At 36.5% G+C, this 13,843-nt stretch overlaps 2 protein-coding genes across 2 annotated transcripts in view; one reads left to right on the forward strand and one right to left on the reverse strand.

The window, feature by feature from the left end:
- Oamb (Octopamine receptor in mushroom bodies) overlaps positions 1–8,762 on the forward strand; it is a 117,382-nt gene extending 108,620 nt beyond the window's left edge. The window contains exons 5-12 of the mRNA XM_083103016.1: positions 907–1,044; positions 1,612–1,710; positions 1,816–1,940; positions 3,202–3,339; positions 3,798–4,074; positions 5,198–5,359; positions 5,674–5,987; positions 6,572–8,762. Of these exons, the coding sequence (XP_082959142.1) occupies positions 907–1,044; positions 1,612–1,710; positions 1,816–1,940; positions 3,202–3,339; positions 3,798–4,074; positions 5,198–5,359; positions 5,674–5,987; positions 6,572–6,686 (1,368 nt within the window). The 3' untranslated portion in view covers positions 6,687–8,762. The remainder of the gene's footprint in view (positions 1–906; positions 1,045–1,611; positions 1,711–1,815; positions 1,941–3,201; positions 3,340–3,797; positions 4,075–5,197; positions 5,360–5,673; positions 5,988–6,571) is intronic.
- A 278-nt stretch (positions 8,763–9,040) lies between these two features.
- On the reverse strand, positions 9,041–13,656 carry LOC145973545 (facilitated trehalose transporter Tret1-like). Its single transcript, XM_083103030.1, has 6 exons — positions 13,422–13,656; positions 12,607–12,868; positions 11,657–11,817; positions 10,622–10,897; positions 10,165–10,412; positions 9,041–9,957 (listed from the first exon to the last, which is right to left on the reverse strand). The coding sequence occupies exons 1-6, from the start codon at positions 13,504–13,506 to the stop codon at positions 9,565–9,567; spliced, it is 1,425 nt and encodes a 474-aa protein (XP_082959156.1). The 5' UTR covers positions 13,507–13,656; the 3' UTR covers positions 9,041–9,564.
- Positions 13,657–13,843: the final 187 nt, after the last annotated feature.

Below are 13,843 nucleotides of genomic sequence, written 5' to 3' on the forward strand. Positions count from 1 at the left end.
CAAAATTTTCTCGAAAAATGACAAAAATTCTTCTTTAATAATTGCATAATTTTGCGTAATTGTCTGTAGTTTGTAATCGCAAAATTATTCTCTCAGTAAATCAAATTTTCGGAGATCTCTTTTAATAATTCATTCAAATCGTGACAGAAAAGAGAACAAATAAATGATCAATAAATGCAAAAAATCGTCAAACGAAAGCGAATCGATTTTAATTGCAATTGTCGAGCGGGACCGTATATTCATAGCTATAGTAATTTACCTCAGACGGTAAATAATGAAGGTTAATTACTGAATTCCAATATCGGTATCATGCTTAACACCACTCGAGCCGAAGCTCATTTTGAACAGGTGGTTTGCCACCCCGTAGAGAGCCACATGTTGTATTACCCATCATTATGCGAATGCGTTGTGCGTGCAATGTGCATCACGCATGCTGCATGCATGGTACATGGGATTCTATTGTACATGGTTGCATTATGAATCATTGTGGTTACATTATGCATCGTCGACCCGAATGAGAATCGATTCAATCTTTGACAGCTGCCGGCTCTATATCTTATTTGTCGGCTACATTTTGCAAATAATAATAATATTACGTATGATCGATATTAATGACGCCGATTAATGTATCTATCTTACACCGCTTTATCATGTCTGAGAAAAAGATGTATGGAAAGTCGTTCATTTTCAATTCTAAATTTATTGCATTTTTTTACATTTCATACTTCGTATGAAAAATCTTGGATGGAAAAACTAAATAGTCAAAATTAATATTGAATTCGATTGCTCGCGGTAGAGATAAGAGGATTTCCTAATCTATAGTTGTGCTTTTAAAGCCCAATATAACGAAAGACTCTCCTTGTCATTGATATTGAATATATTTCCCGTAAACGTTCTTCTCAAAAGGTTTGGATATACGGAGATCTCTGGTGCTCCGTGTGGTTGGCGGTCGATGTTTGGATGTGCACGGCGTCGATATTGAATTTATGCGCCATCAGCTTGGATAGGTACTTGGCTGTGACCAGGCCAGTCAGTTATCCTCAGGCAAGTACCACTCGGCATTCGTGAAAACGATTATCCCAGAGAGATCTGCCGTGCATTACGCATCAATCGATTTGTTCGTCCAGCTCGACGTACTTATGCAAAGCGAAACAATACGGTATGATCGGAAATATTCCGCGTAATCGCGAGCACTTGTGATTACGAGAGATACGCGGTCGAGTTGGAAGAAATTTTTTTTATAGACGAGATTTAGAGACTTGTTTAGTCATTTATAATTTTATTTCAAATTTTATTTTACTCTTCATTTTTGTTCGAAATATTCCATTCGCAACACTTGATTTCGCGGCCGATTATACGCATTAATCTATTATATTTTTCTTATAAAGAGATTTTAATACGATAAAATGGCAGAAGCGGTTCTATAGATATTTCGTTGCAAAAATCTCTCGGACAATGTAAAATCTAGCATATCGGAAAGTGAAAAATCGAGAAATACAAGATACTTGCGAATATTTAAATTGCCGAGAATTTGCACGAGTCGATGAGCATATCATCTTTTTTACTTATCGTGACGTTAATCGTCTCTCTTTTTCATTTCCATAAATCCAGCTTATGTCAACGAAACGAGCCAGAATACTGGTGGCCATCGTTTGGATTTTGAGCTTCGTCATCTGTTTTCCACCTCTGGTGGGCTGGAAGGACAAACGGGTAGGTAGGGTAGCAGCTACGGCTAATCCGCCGCTTCTGGGAGGTTTTCATTCATTCCTCGATCGTTTTTCCACGAGCGTTTAATCGCTTCCTCTGTTTTCGCAGTCGCATCCCACGTATAACATGACTCCTCCATATGGCCCGTCCAACACCACCACTATACTTATACCGATAAAACCGTGTCCATGGATCTGCGAGCTGACCAACGACGCCGGTTACGTCGTTTACAGGTATGTTTCTTAAGGGATTCTTGGCTCTTTACTGCAGACATATCGGATTATGTCAGGTGAGGGAGCGAGATATTACATAAATTTCTTTCGTGTGTGTGTGTGTGTGTGTGTGTATTATACGTCAGGATATAAATTTGCTTTCCCGCACACTTGTTAACACTTATTATTATCGATGAAATAGATTAAGAATTTTCTCTTTTTTAACATGTAATAAATTTTCATTTTTTTTTTGCTGCACTCTATTTGTATTAATTTATAAACCAACAGGAAAAAACTAATTTATTTTGACAAGCATTGCAAGATATAAAATTAATAGCTTGTATTTTTCATTTCTCGGAACTGTGTAGTTTTTATATATAAATGTATAATAAACATATAAATTGTTGTATATAAATCTCGAATCGTTTACATATAATAAATTTATTTTAATAAGTTAATATCTCATACATAAAATTTGAAAATTATTGTATCGCATTTGCAATACAAACGCAGAGTGATATTTATACGTTATGTAATTTAATTAAATTTATACGTTATGTAATTTAATTAAATAAAATAATTCAAATTATAATTTTTAAAAAATACAAAAGTATAATAAATAAATATTTTACAGAAATTTTCAATTTATTACATTTATTTATATGAAGAAATATATTTATTTACAACACTACAGGGGGGAAATAGAGGGATAATAATTAAATAATTTCTCGAATTGAGAATTATTTAAAATTTGCTTGGTATCGTACCAAGAAAATTTTGTGCCCTGTGCACACAAATAAATTTCAACGAAAACTTAATTCTCGTTGAACTTACGCACTACCATCCGCGTTTAGCTCTGATGGCCTGTTTAAATTTAAGTTTACTTTTTTAATTAGCCTTGCATATATAAAAAAGAATTTTATTTCGATATAAAATAAAAGTCGACAGCCGAAGCATCATTAGCATCGCTGAAAAATCCACAACAAACTATAAGCTGATAATAACTGTTTCTACTTCTACATTGTAATCATATTACACCTACATCAATCAAGACAATGACATATACACCGCGTTGCCGTTCAATAAATCAATAAATCACTCGGATACCGTCGATTTTGAGTAGCCGTCACCGGTTCGTATCTCTCGACCAGATCATCTCACCGATTATTAGAGGCAGTGGTAGAATTATTAATCACGGCAGTCAAACTGTCATGTGCAAAGGTGCTCGATTATTCCGGAAAACATGATTACTGGAAAACCATAATCGCATTGTGTTTTGCAGCGCCCTAGGTTCCTTCTATATGCCGATGCTAGTGATGCTGTTTTTTTATTGGCGGATCTACAATGCCGCCGTTTCCACGACGAGAGCCATTAATCAAGGTTTTCGGACAACGAAGGCCTCGAAAGTGCTCGGCAGCAGGTAAACTCCCGAAACAGGAGCGCAATTTTTTCAAAACTCGTAATTGATGTGAAAAATATTGTTTTTTATAAATATCCCTTATTGAATTCTCTATCATTTATTTATATCTTACAATTTTTTTAAGAGTATATTGATTATATTTTATCATTAGTAATTTTTTTTTAATTAATTGCCATGCCAGTTATTAATAAAATATTTAACAAGACTTGTACAAGATAAAGAGAATTGCCCTCCCATGATTTTTGCTTTATGAAATAACATAGCAAATAAATTTCTCTGCACTTAATTATATTTTTCCGCACTCTGCTCTCTACTCAGTCATCTCATTTAGCTTCCGTCATTAAATTTCTCCTTTCTCACAAGAGCAGAAGCCTCTTTACGTGAAGCTTTATTATGTGCCGCTGGCAGATAATAGAACGTCTACGTAGGAGCTCGACGCGATTCTTATTCTTATGCAGGTTCGACGAACAAAGACTGACCTTACGAATACATCGTGGCCGCGGTAGCGTCCACAACGGCAGCAACAACGGCAACTCGAGAAGCCCGGACTCGAGCAGCCGTAGCTCTGTCAAGCGGGAAAAGATTAAAATCTCGGTCTCCTACCCCAGCACCGAAACTCTTAACACAAAATGCAACACCCTCGAGAGAACGCCATCGAAGTGCTCGCAAATCTCGGTTCATTATAGCAACGGGCAAACGCAGACGCAGCTTTGTCCGCGAAATACGCACTTAAAGGTAAATTAGATCTTAATATAAGTTTGCAGGCAGATCTTGATATAAGTTTCTCAAAACGTTCAGATTAATTATATTCAAGAGATAGGGCATTCTCTCTTTTAGATTTTCTCATCCTCTTAATCTTCTTAAAATATATAATTAAAATGTTCTTTATAGGGTAGAAAAAAAATGTATATCTTTTTAAAGCTGAAAGCTTTATATTTTTTGTCACTATATAATAGTATACAAAATCAGATATAATCCACTGTGATTGAGAAGATAAAATCTCCAGCTCTTTCATCGTAGTGCGCGAATTCCGGACTAATGACATTTTGTCGTCGCAATTTCGAGTGCACACGCACACCCTGTTTATTGCCGATTAATCATTTGCTAAACTGGAATGGATCAAGAGTCAGCTTCTCGTTCAATAAAACCAGGGCTCGTTACTCATTTATTTCGACTGGACAGGTCGTACTATTTTTTTCTCTCTTTTTTTTTGCTGTTTCGCAAGATTCTCCGAGCTTTTTGTCGTTTAAATTATCGATTGTGATTATTCTCTCGCAGACGAGTTCGTATGCACGATTTTACAGACGAACGAAGCAGATTATAGACACGTGTCCGTTTCGCCGAGGGGTTTTATCTCCTATACCACGATTTTTTAATCACTGATATCAGTAAAAAGAGAGGACAGTCACTCCTTTTATTCCATCTCTTTTTGACAGATATATAAAAATTTTTCTTTATAAAAATATTTTTGAGAAACATGCATTTTTAAAATGAACGTTTACAAGCAATCGAGATAAAACAATAGGAAAAAGGTTAACATCTAAGTACGAGTAATTACATTTTAATTTTGAGAAAAATCTATAAAAGTCGCATAATTTTTCGTAAGTGTTCACTATTTTTCTTTTGTTCACAAGAGAAAAATTCGAGATGTCCAATACAGATTTTCAGTTGAGGAGGATTCTAATCGAACTTCGCGTCTTTTGACGACAGTAATTACCGTTACTTGCGGTCGTCATGGAAAAATGACTGTTTTACGGCATCCGTAAATTTCGCGCGAAAGTGAATTCGTATTTTATAGACGCGGGCGCGTATGTGTGTATCGAGGTCGTAAAGACCGACTTGTTAAATCCCTTTTCAGGTCGGTGGTGTCAATAGGATCGGCAGCAGCAAGAAACCGAGCAGACGGAGCAGCTGCGAGAGTCAGGTAACCGGTGACGAGCTGTCATTACGCGAGATGACGGCGAGCAGCGAGGAGAAACCGCGGGTGATGAAGCTAGGCAAGAGGAACATAAAAGCGCAAGTGCGTCCCGCGACTTTCCGTTCGTGCCTTTTAACACCTTGATCGTCGAGTCTATTTTTCAACCATGCAAAAACAAACGAGCGTCACGCGAGCGATAGTTGCGACTTTTACAAAAACATATTTTTTACAAGAATACTCGAGAAACAACTGGAAGTTGATTTTTGTTTTTTTTTTTAGCCAATCATATTGATATCGGGATTAATTTGGATCTCAAAAAGAATTGAAAAATAGTTTTGCGTAACGAAAACAGTTTAAAGGGAATATTTTTATGAAATATTACTATGTCGCGGACGATGAGACAAGGTCGTATGCAGGTGAAGAGATTCCGCATGGAGACCAAGGCGGCGAAGACCCTGGGCATCATCGTCGGCGGTTTCATCATGTGCTGGCTGCCGTTCTTCACCATGTACCTGGTGCGCGCATTCTGTCCGAATCACATCCATCCGACCGTCTTCAGCGTATTATTTTGGCTAGGATATTGTAATTCCGCGATAAATCCCTGCATCTATGCCCTCTTCAGCAAGGACTTTCGCTTCGCTTTCAAGAGAATCATCTGCTGCAAGTGCTCCTGCATACAACGCGTCAACACTTTGCGTCGTGGCAGCGATGGCAGTCAGTTGGCGATGAGGTCAGTGTTACAATTTGTTTTAGAAAATAAAATAATTCTACTTCATGATTTATTTTCGTATGATCGTTTTTGATAAAAGAGATATGATCTCATATATCGTTCGTATATTCAAAATTTTATTTTAATTTAAGAAATCCTGGTATACATTTATGATATATTCAGCTTGGTGCATCATGCGTTTATACCATTCGAATTTATTGGACTTCTGTGTGTAAAAGATCTGTTTTATGTAATCGTTAAAAGAAAATTTTTTTCAAATCTTATCATATTTTACGCACCATAAACGTTTGATGGATACGTGAAATGTCATCAAATTTTAAAGAGCCTATCTTTTCACTCGATATTATGTATATAAACGTACATTTGCCAACAATATGTTCTCTTGATTGTGCATAAAATGCGCGATCGGTTCTGTGGCTTGCACCTGAAATAGTCAATTTTGGTTCTGAACTCGGGTTATGTAATCGAGATACGTTTGCCATAAATTTTATAAATCCTAAACTATCGTCTAATTAGCTCAAGAAAGGATATATTGCCATTTTTAAAAGCAATCCGTGCATTCGATGTCTCTGTGTGTTTCGTAGAAGCGAACGAAGTCCGAGTTACTCGATCCGCGGTGCTCAACACGGGATCTCCATCGACGACTCGGATCCGGATCCGGCATCGGAACCGACGCATTCGCAGAGCGAGTCCAGATGATTGTAGCGACACGTCCGAGTTGGCGCGCAGCGCGTCACCTTCAACCCTCGATCTTCCAGAGCGAGGATAATCTGATGATCGGCGACTCTCGGACACGTCAACGTAACATACGCTTCGCCTTTTCAGACTGACGCGAATTTGACTGTCGACAAAGCTGGAAACGCATCCACGCTTTGTCTGTCTAATATACCGCGATTACACGAAATTATTAGGTGGGAAGTTAAGAAACGAGTCTTGTTTAACTTCTCTGTTGCCCTTTGTTGCTGAAAAACGAACATCACTCTTGATTGTCTGTCTATCGGCATCGTGTCAATCTATCATGATTGAGGTGAATTAGGAGAGAAAAGTAGTTTACTAGGCGAGGTGAGCAAATAATTTGTTACTCTCTCGACTTGATTCTTCACGCGAATCGCGTAATCTCGTTGCAACGAGAACCAGCAGAGAGGTAAGTCAAGTAACAAATTACTCTTCTCGTTTCTCTGCCATCTATCTCTGAAAGAAACATAAGCAAGTAACTCGCCGTTCGATTTGCCTTTACACTGTAATTGGTCGATGGAAGCAGAATGCCAGAGAGAGCTTCGTGCAATCCAATCGAAACTGGATTTTAGTGCACCAGGCCCGGAACGCGACGCTTCATCTGTGCAAAGAGTAGAGAAGATAGAATCTCGTCGCTTCGATTTGTACTTTCGGCTACATTATAAGAACTTAACACGATCTGTCTTTCGTAAGCTACCATTTCTCCTTGTGACCACCATCCGGTGAACGTAGTGAGTCATCGTACCCACTTAATGTTACATGTATCCCGCGCGGATCTTCAGAGAGTAGTCGGTTGGACTCTTGCCAGGGGACTCGAGAGATGATAATCTCCCCGATGATTGAATTAATGTATTTATTCGGTGTGTGCGTGCGTGTGTGTGTATATGTGCCTTCTTTTCTCGACGTTCTCCTCTCTTTCGCGCACAAAGAATCGCTTTGCAATTATTTATTTAATCCAATACACGAGTGAGTCATGCAGCTCTCGGTCTCGGAATCCTTTCCGGTTTCAAGCTGGGACGATTGATTGATTGACTGATTACTCCTAATCGTCCGTGACATGTGTGCATATACGTGTTGCGCAGTGCATTCGTCCCACGTCGCTATTAGAGACCGGTACCCACTGAAAGACGAGAGAGACCATCTCCAAGGAGGATGATAGAGATTGAACAACACTTGCGGCGCAATTCGAGATGCGAGATGCTCGGCCGGGGACGGATTACCTTCTATGTACATATTCGACATCTGTGTGTACGCATAGCGTTAAGTATGTCGTTATCCGCTATTGTAAGCCGATGTTCGCGCACACTCGTATATAATATTGGCGTTTCTTCCTTCCTTTCGCCCCTCTTCTCCCCCGCTTCCTCTCTCTCTTCTTTCCCATTAGTCCCGAGGGACATTTCCGGAGTGTGACCGGAAAACAAGATCGCGACTCTCTTCGATGTTGTTGATTTGTACGTTTTTTTTTTACATAATCTCGCGCGCGTTTGTATAATAAACATCGCATCACACACATCGTTGTTACCGCGCGTGTATACACGCATTATACATATATATCATACAAGAGGAAAGCAATACGCCCAGATATCGCTGGGCTACGTTAAGTCCAACGTTCGCGAGAGATTCGGCGTCTCGCGAAACTTTCCAATCTAATCCCCTAGATTGCTGTTATAGCGACACGACTGTAATTCGACGGGGACGGCGAGACGACCGATCGATTTTATTGCGTGGTTCATGTATTATGTGATATATCGTATAAATACGTAAAAAAAAACGGATGCAAAATAAATATGTGAATATGTATAAACGGTCTTGTGATCTTTCGCAATTCACGTTTCGCAAATTCGGAAGTTCAACGGCGGGGCACATTCATTTCACAAGGTACGTAATAAATGGAGATTAATTCTATTATATTATATGTATGATTTTAAAGAAGAAGGAAAGAAAAATAAATGTAAAATTCTCACTACATAATTTACATAATTTTTCTCTTTAAATATAATTATCTAAAAAACAACAAGAATCGCTAATTATTAAAAATATTTTGCACAGCTGCAATTATCAAGAGTAGAATTGCACAAGACTTAAAATAAGAGAATATAGTATGAATATTGTATTTGTATTGAAAATTTTTGAGAACATAAATCTTATCTTGGTCTTGAATCACTGTAATAAAAATCTCATCTCGTATTATCTTGTCTCGATTTTATTAATAATTTTTATCTAATTTTTATCTGTTGAACAATATTGTATAAAATAATATATTTAACATCTTTATAATATAATTTAAAATAAAATTATTACTATTTATGTCATTCGTTTACTTCCTAAATTACAATATAAATGTGACACAAGTAAATCGAGATTAATTCTTTTGTCTTATATATAAAATTTTGTGTAGCTAAATAGTTTTATAAAATTTTAGATTGTTTATTTTATTTACATTGTGTTATTGAAAAATTCATTAATATAAATATTTTTATTTATTAATATACATATTACATTTAGCTCTTTTAAAAATCAACAATCTTGACAAGACCAATAATTTTAATATTGATATTGATTTAATAATTAATTGAATATCTTATCATAATCTTGTCTCGAATTCCGAGATAAGACAAGACAATATCAAGAATAGTCTTGGTATGCGGACTAGTCGTACCAAAAGATGCAATGTAAAGAGAGATTCCTTTCATTCTGGAGTTTAAAATTACATTTCTTCCTACGTCAAATTTCTTAATTTCTTAATTTCTTAATTTATAAAATATAGTACAACACTGTTCGTACTTTTGCCAAGTATTTCAATTTAACTGCAAAAGTACAAGAACAGTAAATTATTTCATCGTCATATTTCAGGATCTGTTTCCCTCAGGGTTCTAATTTGCATTCCGTACAATTCGATTTGAGTCTCCTCGACGTTTCTGCCCATCTGTTTCATCTCCGGCACCAACGTGGAGACGAATACAGTTCCGATTAAGCTTATCATGCCGAACGTGGCAAACGACGAGGAGAACCCCATGAGATTGACCATGTCCTGGAAGCATTTCGTCACCAGAAAAGCCAGCGTCCAATTACATATTGCGGTGGCAGCGCTCGCCGTCCTCTTTACGTTGTTCGTGAACAAATTGTCGACCATCAACCACGGTATCGGACCCAAGCCGATGTTGAAAATCATGATGAATACCGCAAAGGAGAGCAAAGGGATCCAGGAGACATACATCGATACATCGTGCGAGTTCTGAAACAAAAATTCAGAACTCATAGGCCAAGTGAAAAATTTCGATGCAGAAATATAAAATAAACTAATTAAATGTTAATATTTGATAATTATTAATATTCTTAAAATATTAAAATCTCTGAGATAATATTAATGTAGTTGCAAATTCATATTTATAAAATTTACAATAACATTTACTTATTTTAATTTATTTAAGAAGCTCTTTACCTGAAAGTGAAAATACCCAGACAATATAAACATACAAGTAGCCATCACTGACATACTGATGAATAAGAGTAGCTTCTTATTGGAGCGTTCAATCAAAATAGTTGAGTAATAAGTAGCAACCACTTGCACGACACCCACATTCACCGACGATATGGATGAGTTTAGAATCGAATCCGCGTCATCAAAGATCTTCTTTGCGTAAAATATCAAAGCATTAACGCCAGAAAGTTGCTGGAAAATTATTAGGCCTAGAATGCATTCAAATTATAAAATGCTAACACATAAAATTCAGCATAAAATATATATATGTAATAAAATCATCAGGAGGAGAGATAATTAAAACAGCAAAATATTATTTACTTATTATTCTAATAACAATATTATCGATATATTTAACTAATTTGATATAAAAGAAATTATAATTAAATTAATTCGAAAATTAAATGTTTATCTTTACCAAGAGTGATCCAGGTCATTTTTTGATAATTTCTTAGATGAAAAATACTGGCATTGGCTTCTCGCATCTCCGAAGCCTGAAGCTCGAGTCTAGTTAATTCCGTCTCGGTACGATAATGAGCCCCTCTGAAGTGTTTCAGCACGTCATTCGCCTCGATCTTCCGACCCTGCATGACCAGCCACGCTGGTGATTCCGGTACGAACGGGAAGGAGATCAAAAGCAAAGCGGGCACCACGGAACACAGTATCGCGATGACGTGCAAACTATCGGTGAAAGCTGCAAACATTGTGCGTACGCTTATCAATTCAACAAAGTTATTGTACAGTTGGGTTGTACTCGTGATTTCAATTTTACCATTGAACCTATCATTATGAATGAAATCTAAATTATCTTATGCGATTCTTTATCGACAACTTTTTCTATTCTTTACATTATTGGATAATTGCCATCATAGATGCAAACAGCAACAGTAAGTGATGGGCTACATTTATTGCAACATAAATTAAAATTGATCTAAAAAGCAAACATTTGATTTATGAATTTTTTTAGAAATTTTAATTATTAACATCAGAATTATTATTAGCTTTATTAAACAGATATTGATGAACAAGATATATAACTATACATTAATGTATGCTTCTAATTTAAATTTCAGGTTTTGCTGAATAGTATTAAAGACACATTTTCTTTGCGTGGAAGATTGTTTAATTTTATATTCATAACAAATTATAATAATTAAATTCGCCCGATTCCATTAATTGTAATAGAAAATACTGATCCTAAGATTTTCTATCCAAAGAAATGAACTTGTCACTTATCCTCCTTATTTAAAGATTTGTCTAAAATTGTCGAAGGTTTGAGAATATGACATTACATGTGAGCACAAGAATATTAATTTCTAAAGTTAATCTTGTGATATTAATTAATGACAAAGTCCGAATGAACCATATTAATTTTTTTCTGCCTATCGAAGCTTATTAATATACAATAAAAATAAATGAAATGAAAATAAAATTTGAACATGTATTATTTTACCAGTGGCATATGCGAAGAGGATTCCAGCAGCGAGTTGCAACTGGAAAATGGTGCCGAGTAAGCCCCGAATGCTCTGCTCGACAATCTCGGAAGTGAACATGGGAACAACGACGGATGCTGCGCCGCTCGCTGCCCCCGCAACAAACCGACCCAGAAAAATCCTTCCAATGGAAAATCTCGATTACGTAAGTTAAGTAGAAAATCAATGGAACCGCATAGTAAAGTCGCTCCTGCTGGCTGGAAATGCAGCCGATGCGATTGATAGGATAAAATCTTTGTAACAGAAGGACTGATGCTCGATAAAGAAAAAAATTTATTTAATTATTTTATATAATTATTTTATTTTATTTAATTAATTAAAATAATTGTGTAATAAAAATCGATCTAGCTAAAGTTTTTCAGTATCATGGAAGACGCGAAATGAATGAGAGAATTGTATGATCAAGCGAAGTTTCAAGATTTGTTCTAACTTGTACAAGTCGTCTTTTCGAGGAATGAAATGAAACTTTGAATTCTTTATCTGCGGTTACAATACAAGGATTTTGTTAACTTGTATCCGTCCTAATCTGTCAATTATCCGCTCGGATTGTATTGTTAATTGTACCTGACTCATCCGGCTTCCGATGATCGTTAGAATAATAATATTAAACTCACTCAATCCTCTCAATCGTAATAGAAAATACCCTAAGCTTTCGAAAATAATTACTTTTCCACCAATCGGAGCTCATTGTTGTACAATATAAATTAACGATAAAACTTAATGAAAATAAAATTTGAACGTATTATTTTTTAAATATAAAGATCATACTATAATGAATATAACATAAAAATTTAGATTCTTTTTATGCGCTCATAAAAATATATATTGGTATCTTTTTTTTCGTAACACGAAGAATTTAAATTATGTTATATATCGGAATCGAAGAAAAATTTAAAGTAAACTTTCTCACCATATTTTACTCCGCGCGAATCCGATAATGTACCAGCACAAAAATAAAGGTACAGTTATCGCCCAGATCGTTCTCTTCCGACCAAACTTATCCGCCAGAATTCCCGCTGGTATAATAATCGGGATAGCGCCGAGAGGGACCATGGATGAGATCCAGGAGGCTTCCTGATCGCTAACGGATAACGTGTCGTTCTTATTGTAAAGAGGCAAAGCGGATGATGTCCACGACAAATATGTGCCGATTGAAAACGCGGCGAGTGTCGCTAAAGCAGTAGTGGAAAGTAAATGTCAGATATGTTTTATCGTGAAAATATATCTTGAGAAAAATATTTTATTTGATCCACATCTCGAAAAATATATTTTATATCTCTTCAGAGAGAGACGCTTCGCGTCTTGAGGATTCTTTCGCTTCGCGTTATTCTTGACATTCCTCGCTTTTAGATCCCATAGGCACGCAGCGGCGAAGTTAAATTACACAGTCAAGAGATGTCTATCGCGAGGAGGGAACTAGTTTTAACTGCGATACGCGAACTTCCAATTAAATTAATATACGCAAGCGAGGATTAATGTTGCAATCGCGCGTGAAAGTTTGAGTTTTCAAAGGCTAGTTTTAAGTTTTCAAAGAGGCTATAAAGAGATAAAAGTGGATTTACATATTTATGGCTCTTGAAATCTGGAAGCTTTATATTTTAAATATATACGCGCGTGGGATTCGCCGCTTTTGATGAAATTATCATGGCTATTAAATATTCATATGCAAATGTAACTGCGTTTTAACGCCGCGCTAGTTCACGAGGATTAAGCACAAAAACTCACCCGCAAACACGCCCGCATATTGCGCGTATTTCGAAGTCGGCCCTTCGTACGTCGATTCCTCGTTCCTCGATGAAATTAGTGCCATTGTGTGAGATCACGCGATTGCTTTAATTACTTAAAACGCTCGCCGAAAATAAATCGAAAACAATCAATACTTTGAGCGCGCGAGAAAGAGAGAGAAATATATATTTCAAGCGGTACTGATCTCAGTCCGTCGAATACTGTTCATTTTATAATTCCACGTCTCTGCCCCAACAAAATCTTATCTTGACCGTTACCGATTATATGTTGTGACCCTAATGCTTACGTAATAATCCGTCGAGTGCTTACCACATAAAAGAAGTCATTCGTATTATCGTAGAAAGTCCCGGAGACTCTATATCTTATACACGTAGTAAACTGACGAGACAATTGCGCATGTA

Source organism: Camponotus vicinus, unplaced genomic scaffold (assembly GCF_025532165.1).
Source record: "Camponotus vicinus isolate PSW18456_S1 unplaced genomic scaffold, iyCamVici1.0 SCAF_1, whole genome shotgun sequence".
Classification (NCBI taxonomy): Eukaryota; Metazoa; Arthropoda; class Insecta; order Hymenoptera; family Formicidae; genus Camponotus; species Camponotus vicinus.

Bases quoted from the DNA above. Each gene is read 5' to 3' on its own strand.
- LOC145973545 (XM_083103030.1), bottom strand. From the start codon at position 13,506: ATGGCACTAATTTCATCGAGGAACGAGGAATCGACGTACGAAGGGCCG. The intron at 10,898-11,656 runs GTAAAATAATAC...CAATGTTTGCAG, and splicing joins CCTCTTCGCATATGCCACTG to CTTTCACCGATAGTTTGCAC. The intron at 10,413-10,621 runs GTAAAGATAAAC...AATGCATTCTAG, and splicing joins AATGACCTGGATCACTCTTG to GCCTAATAATTTTCCAGCAA.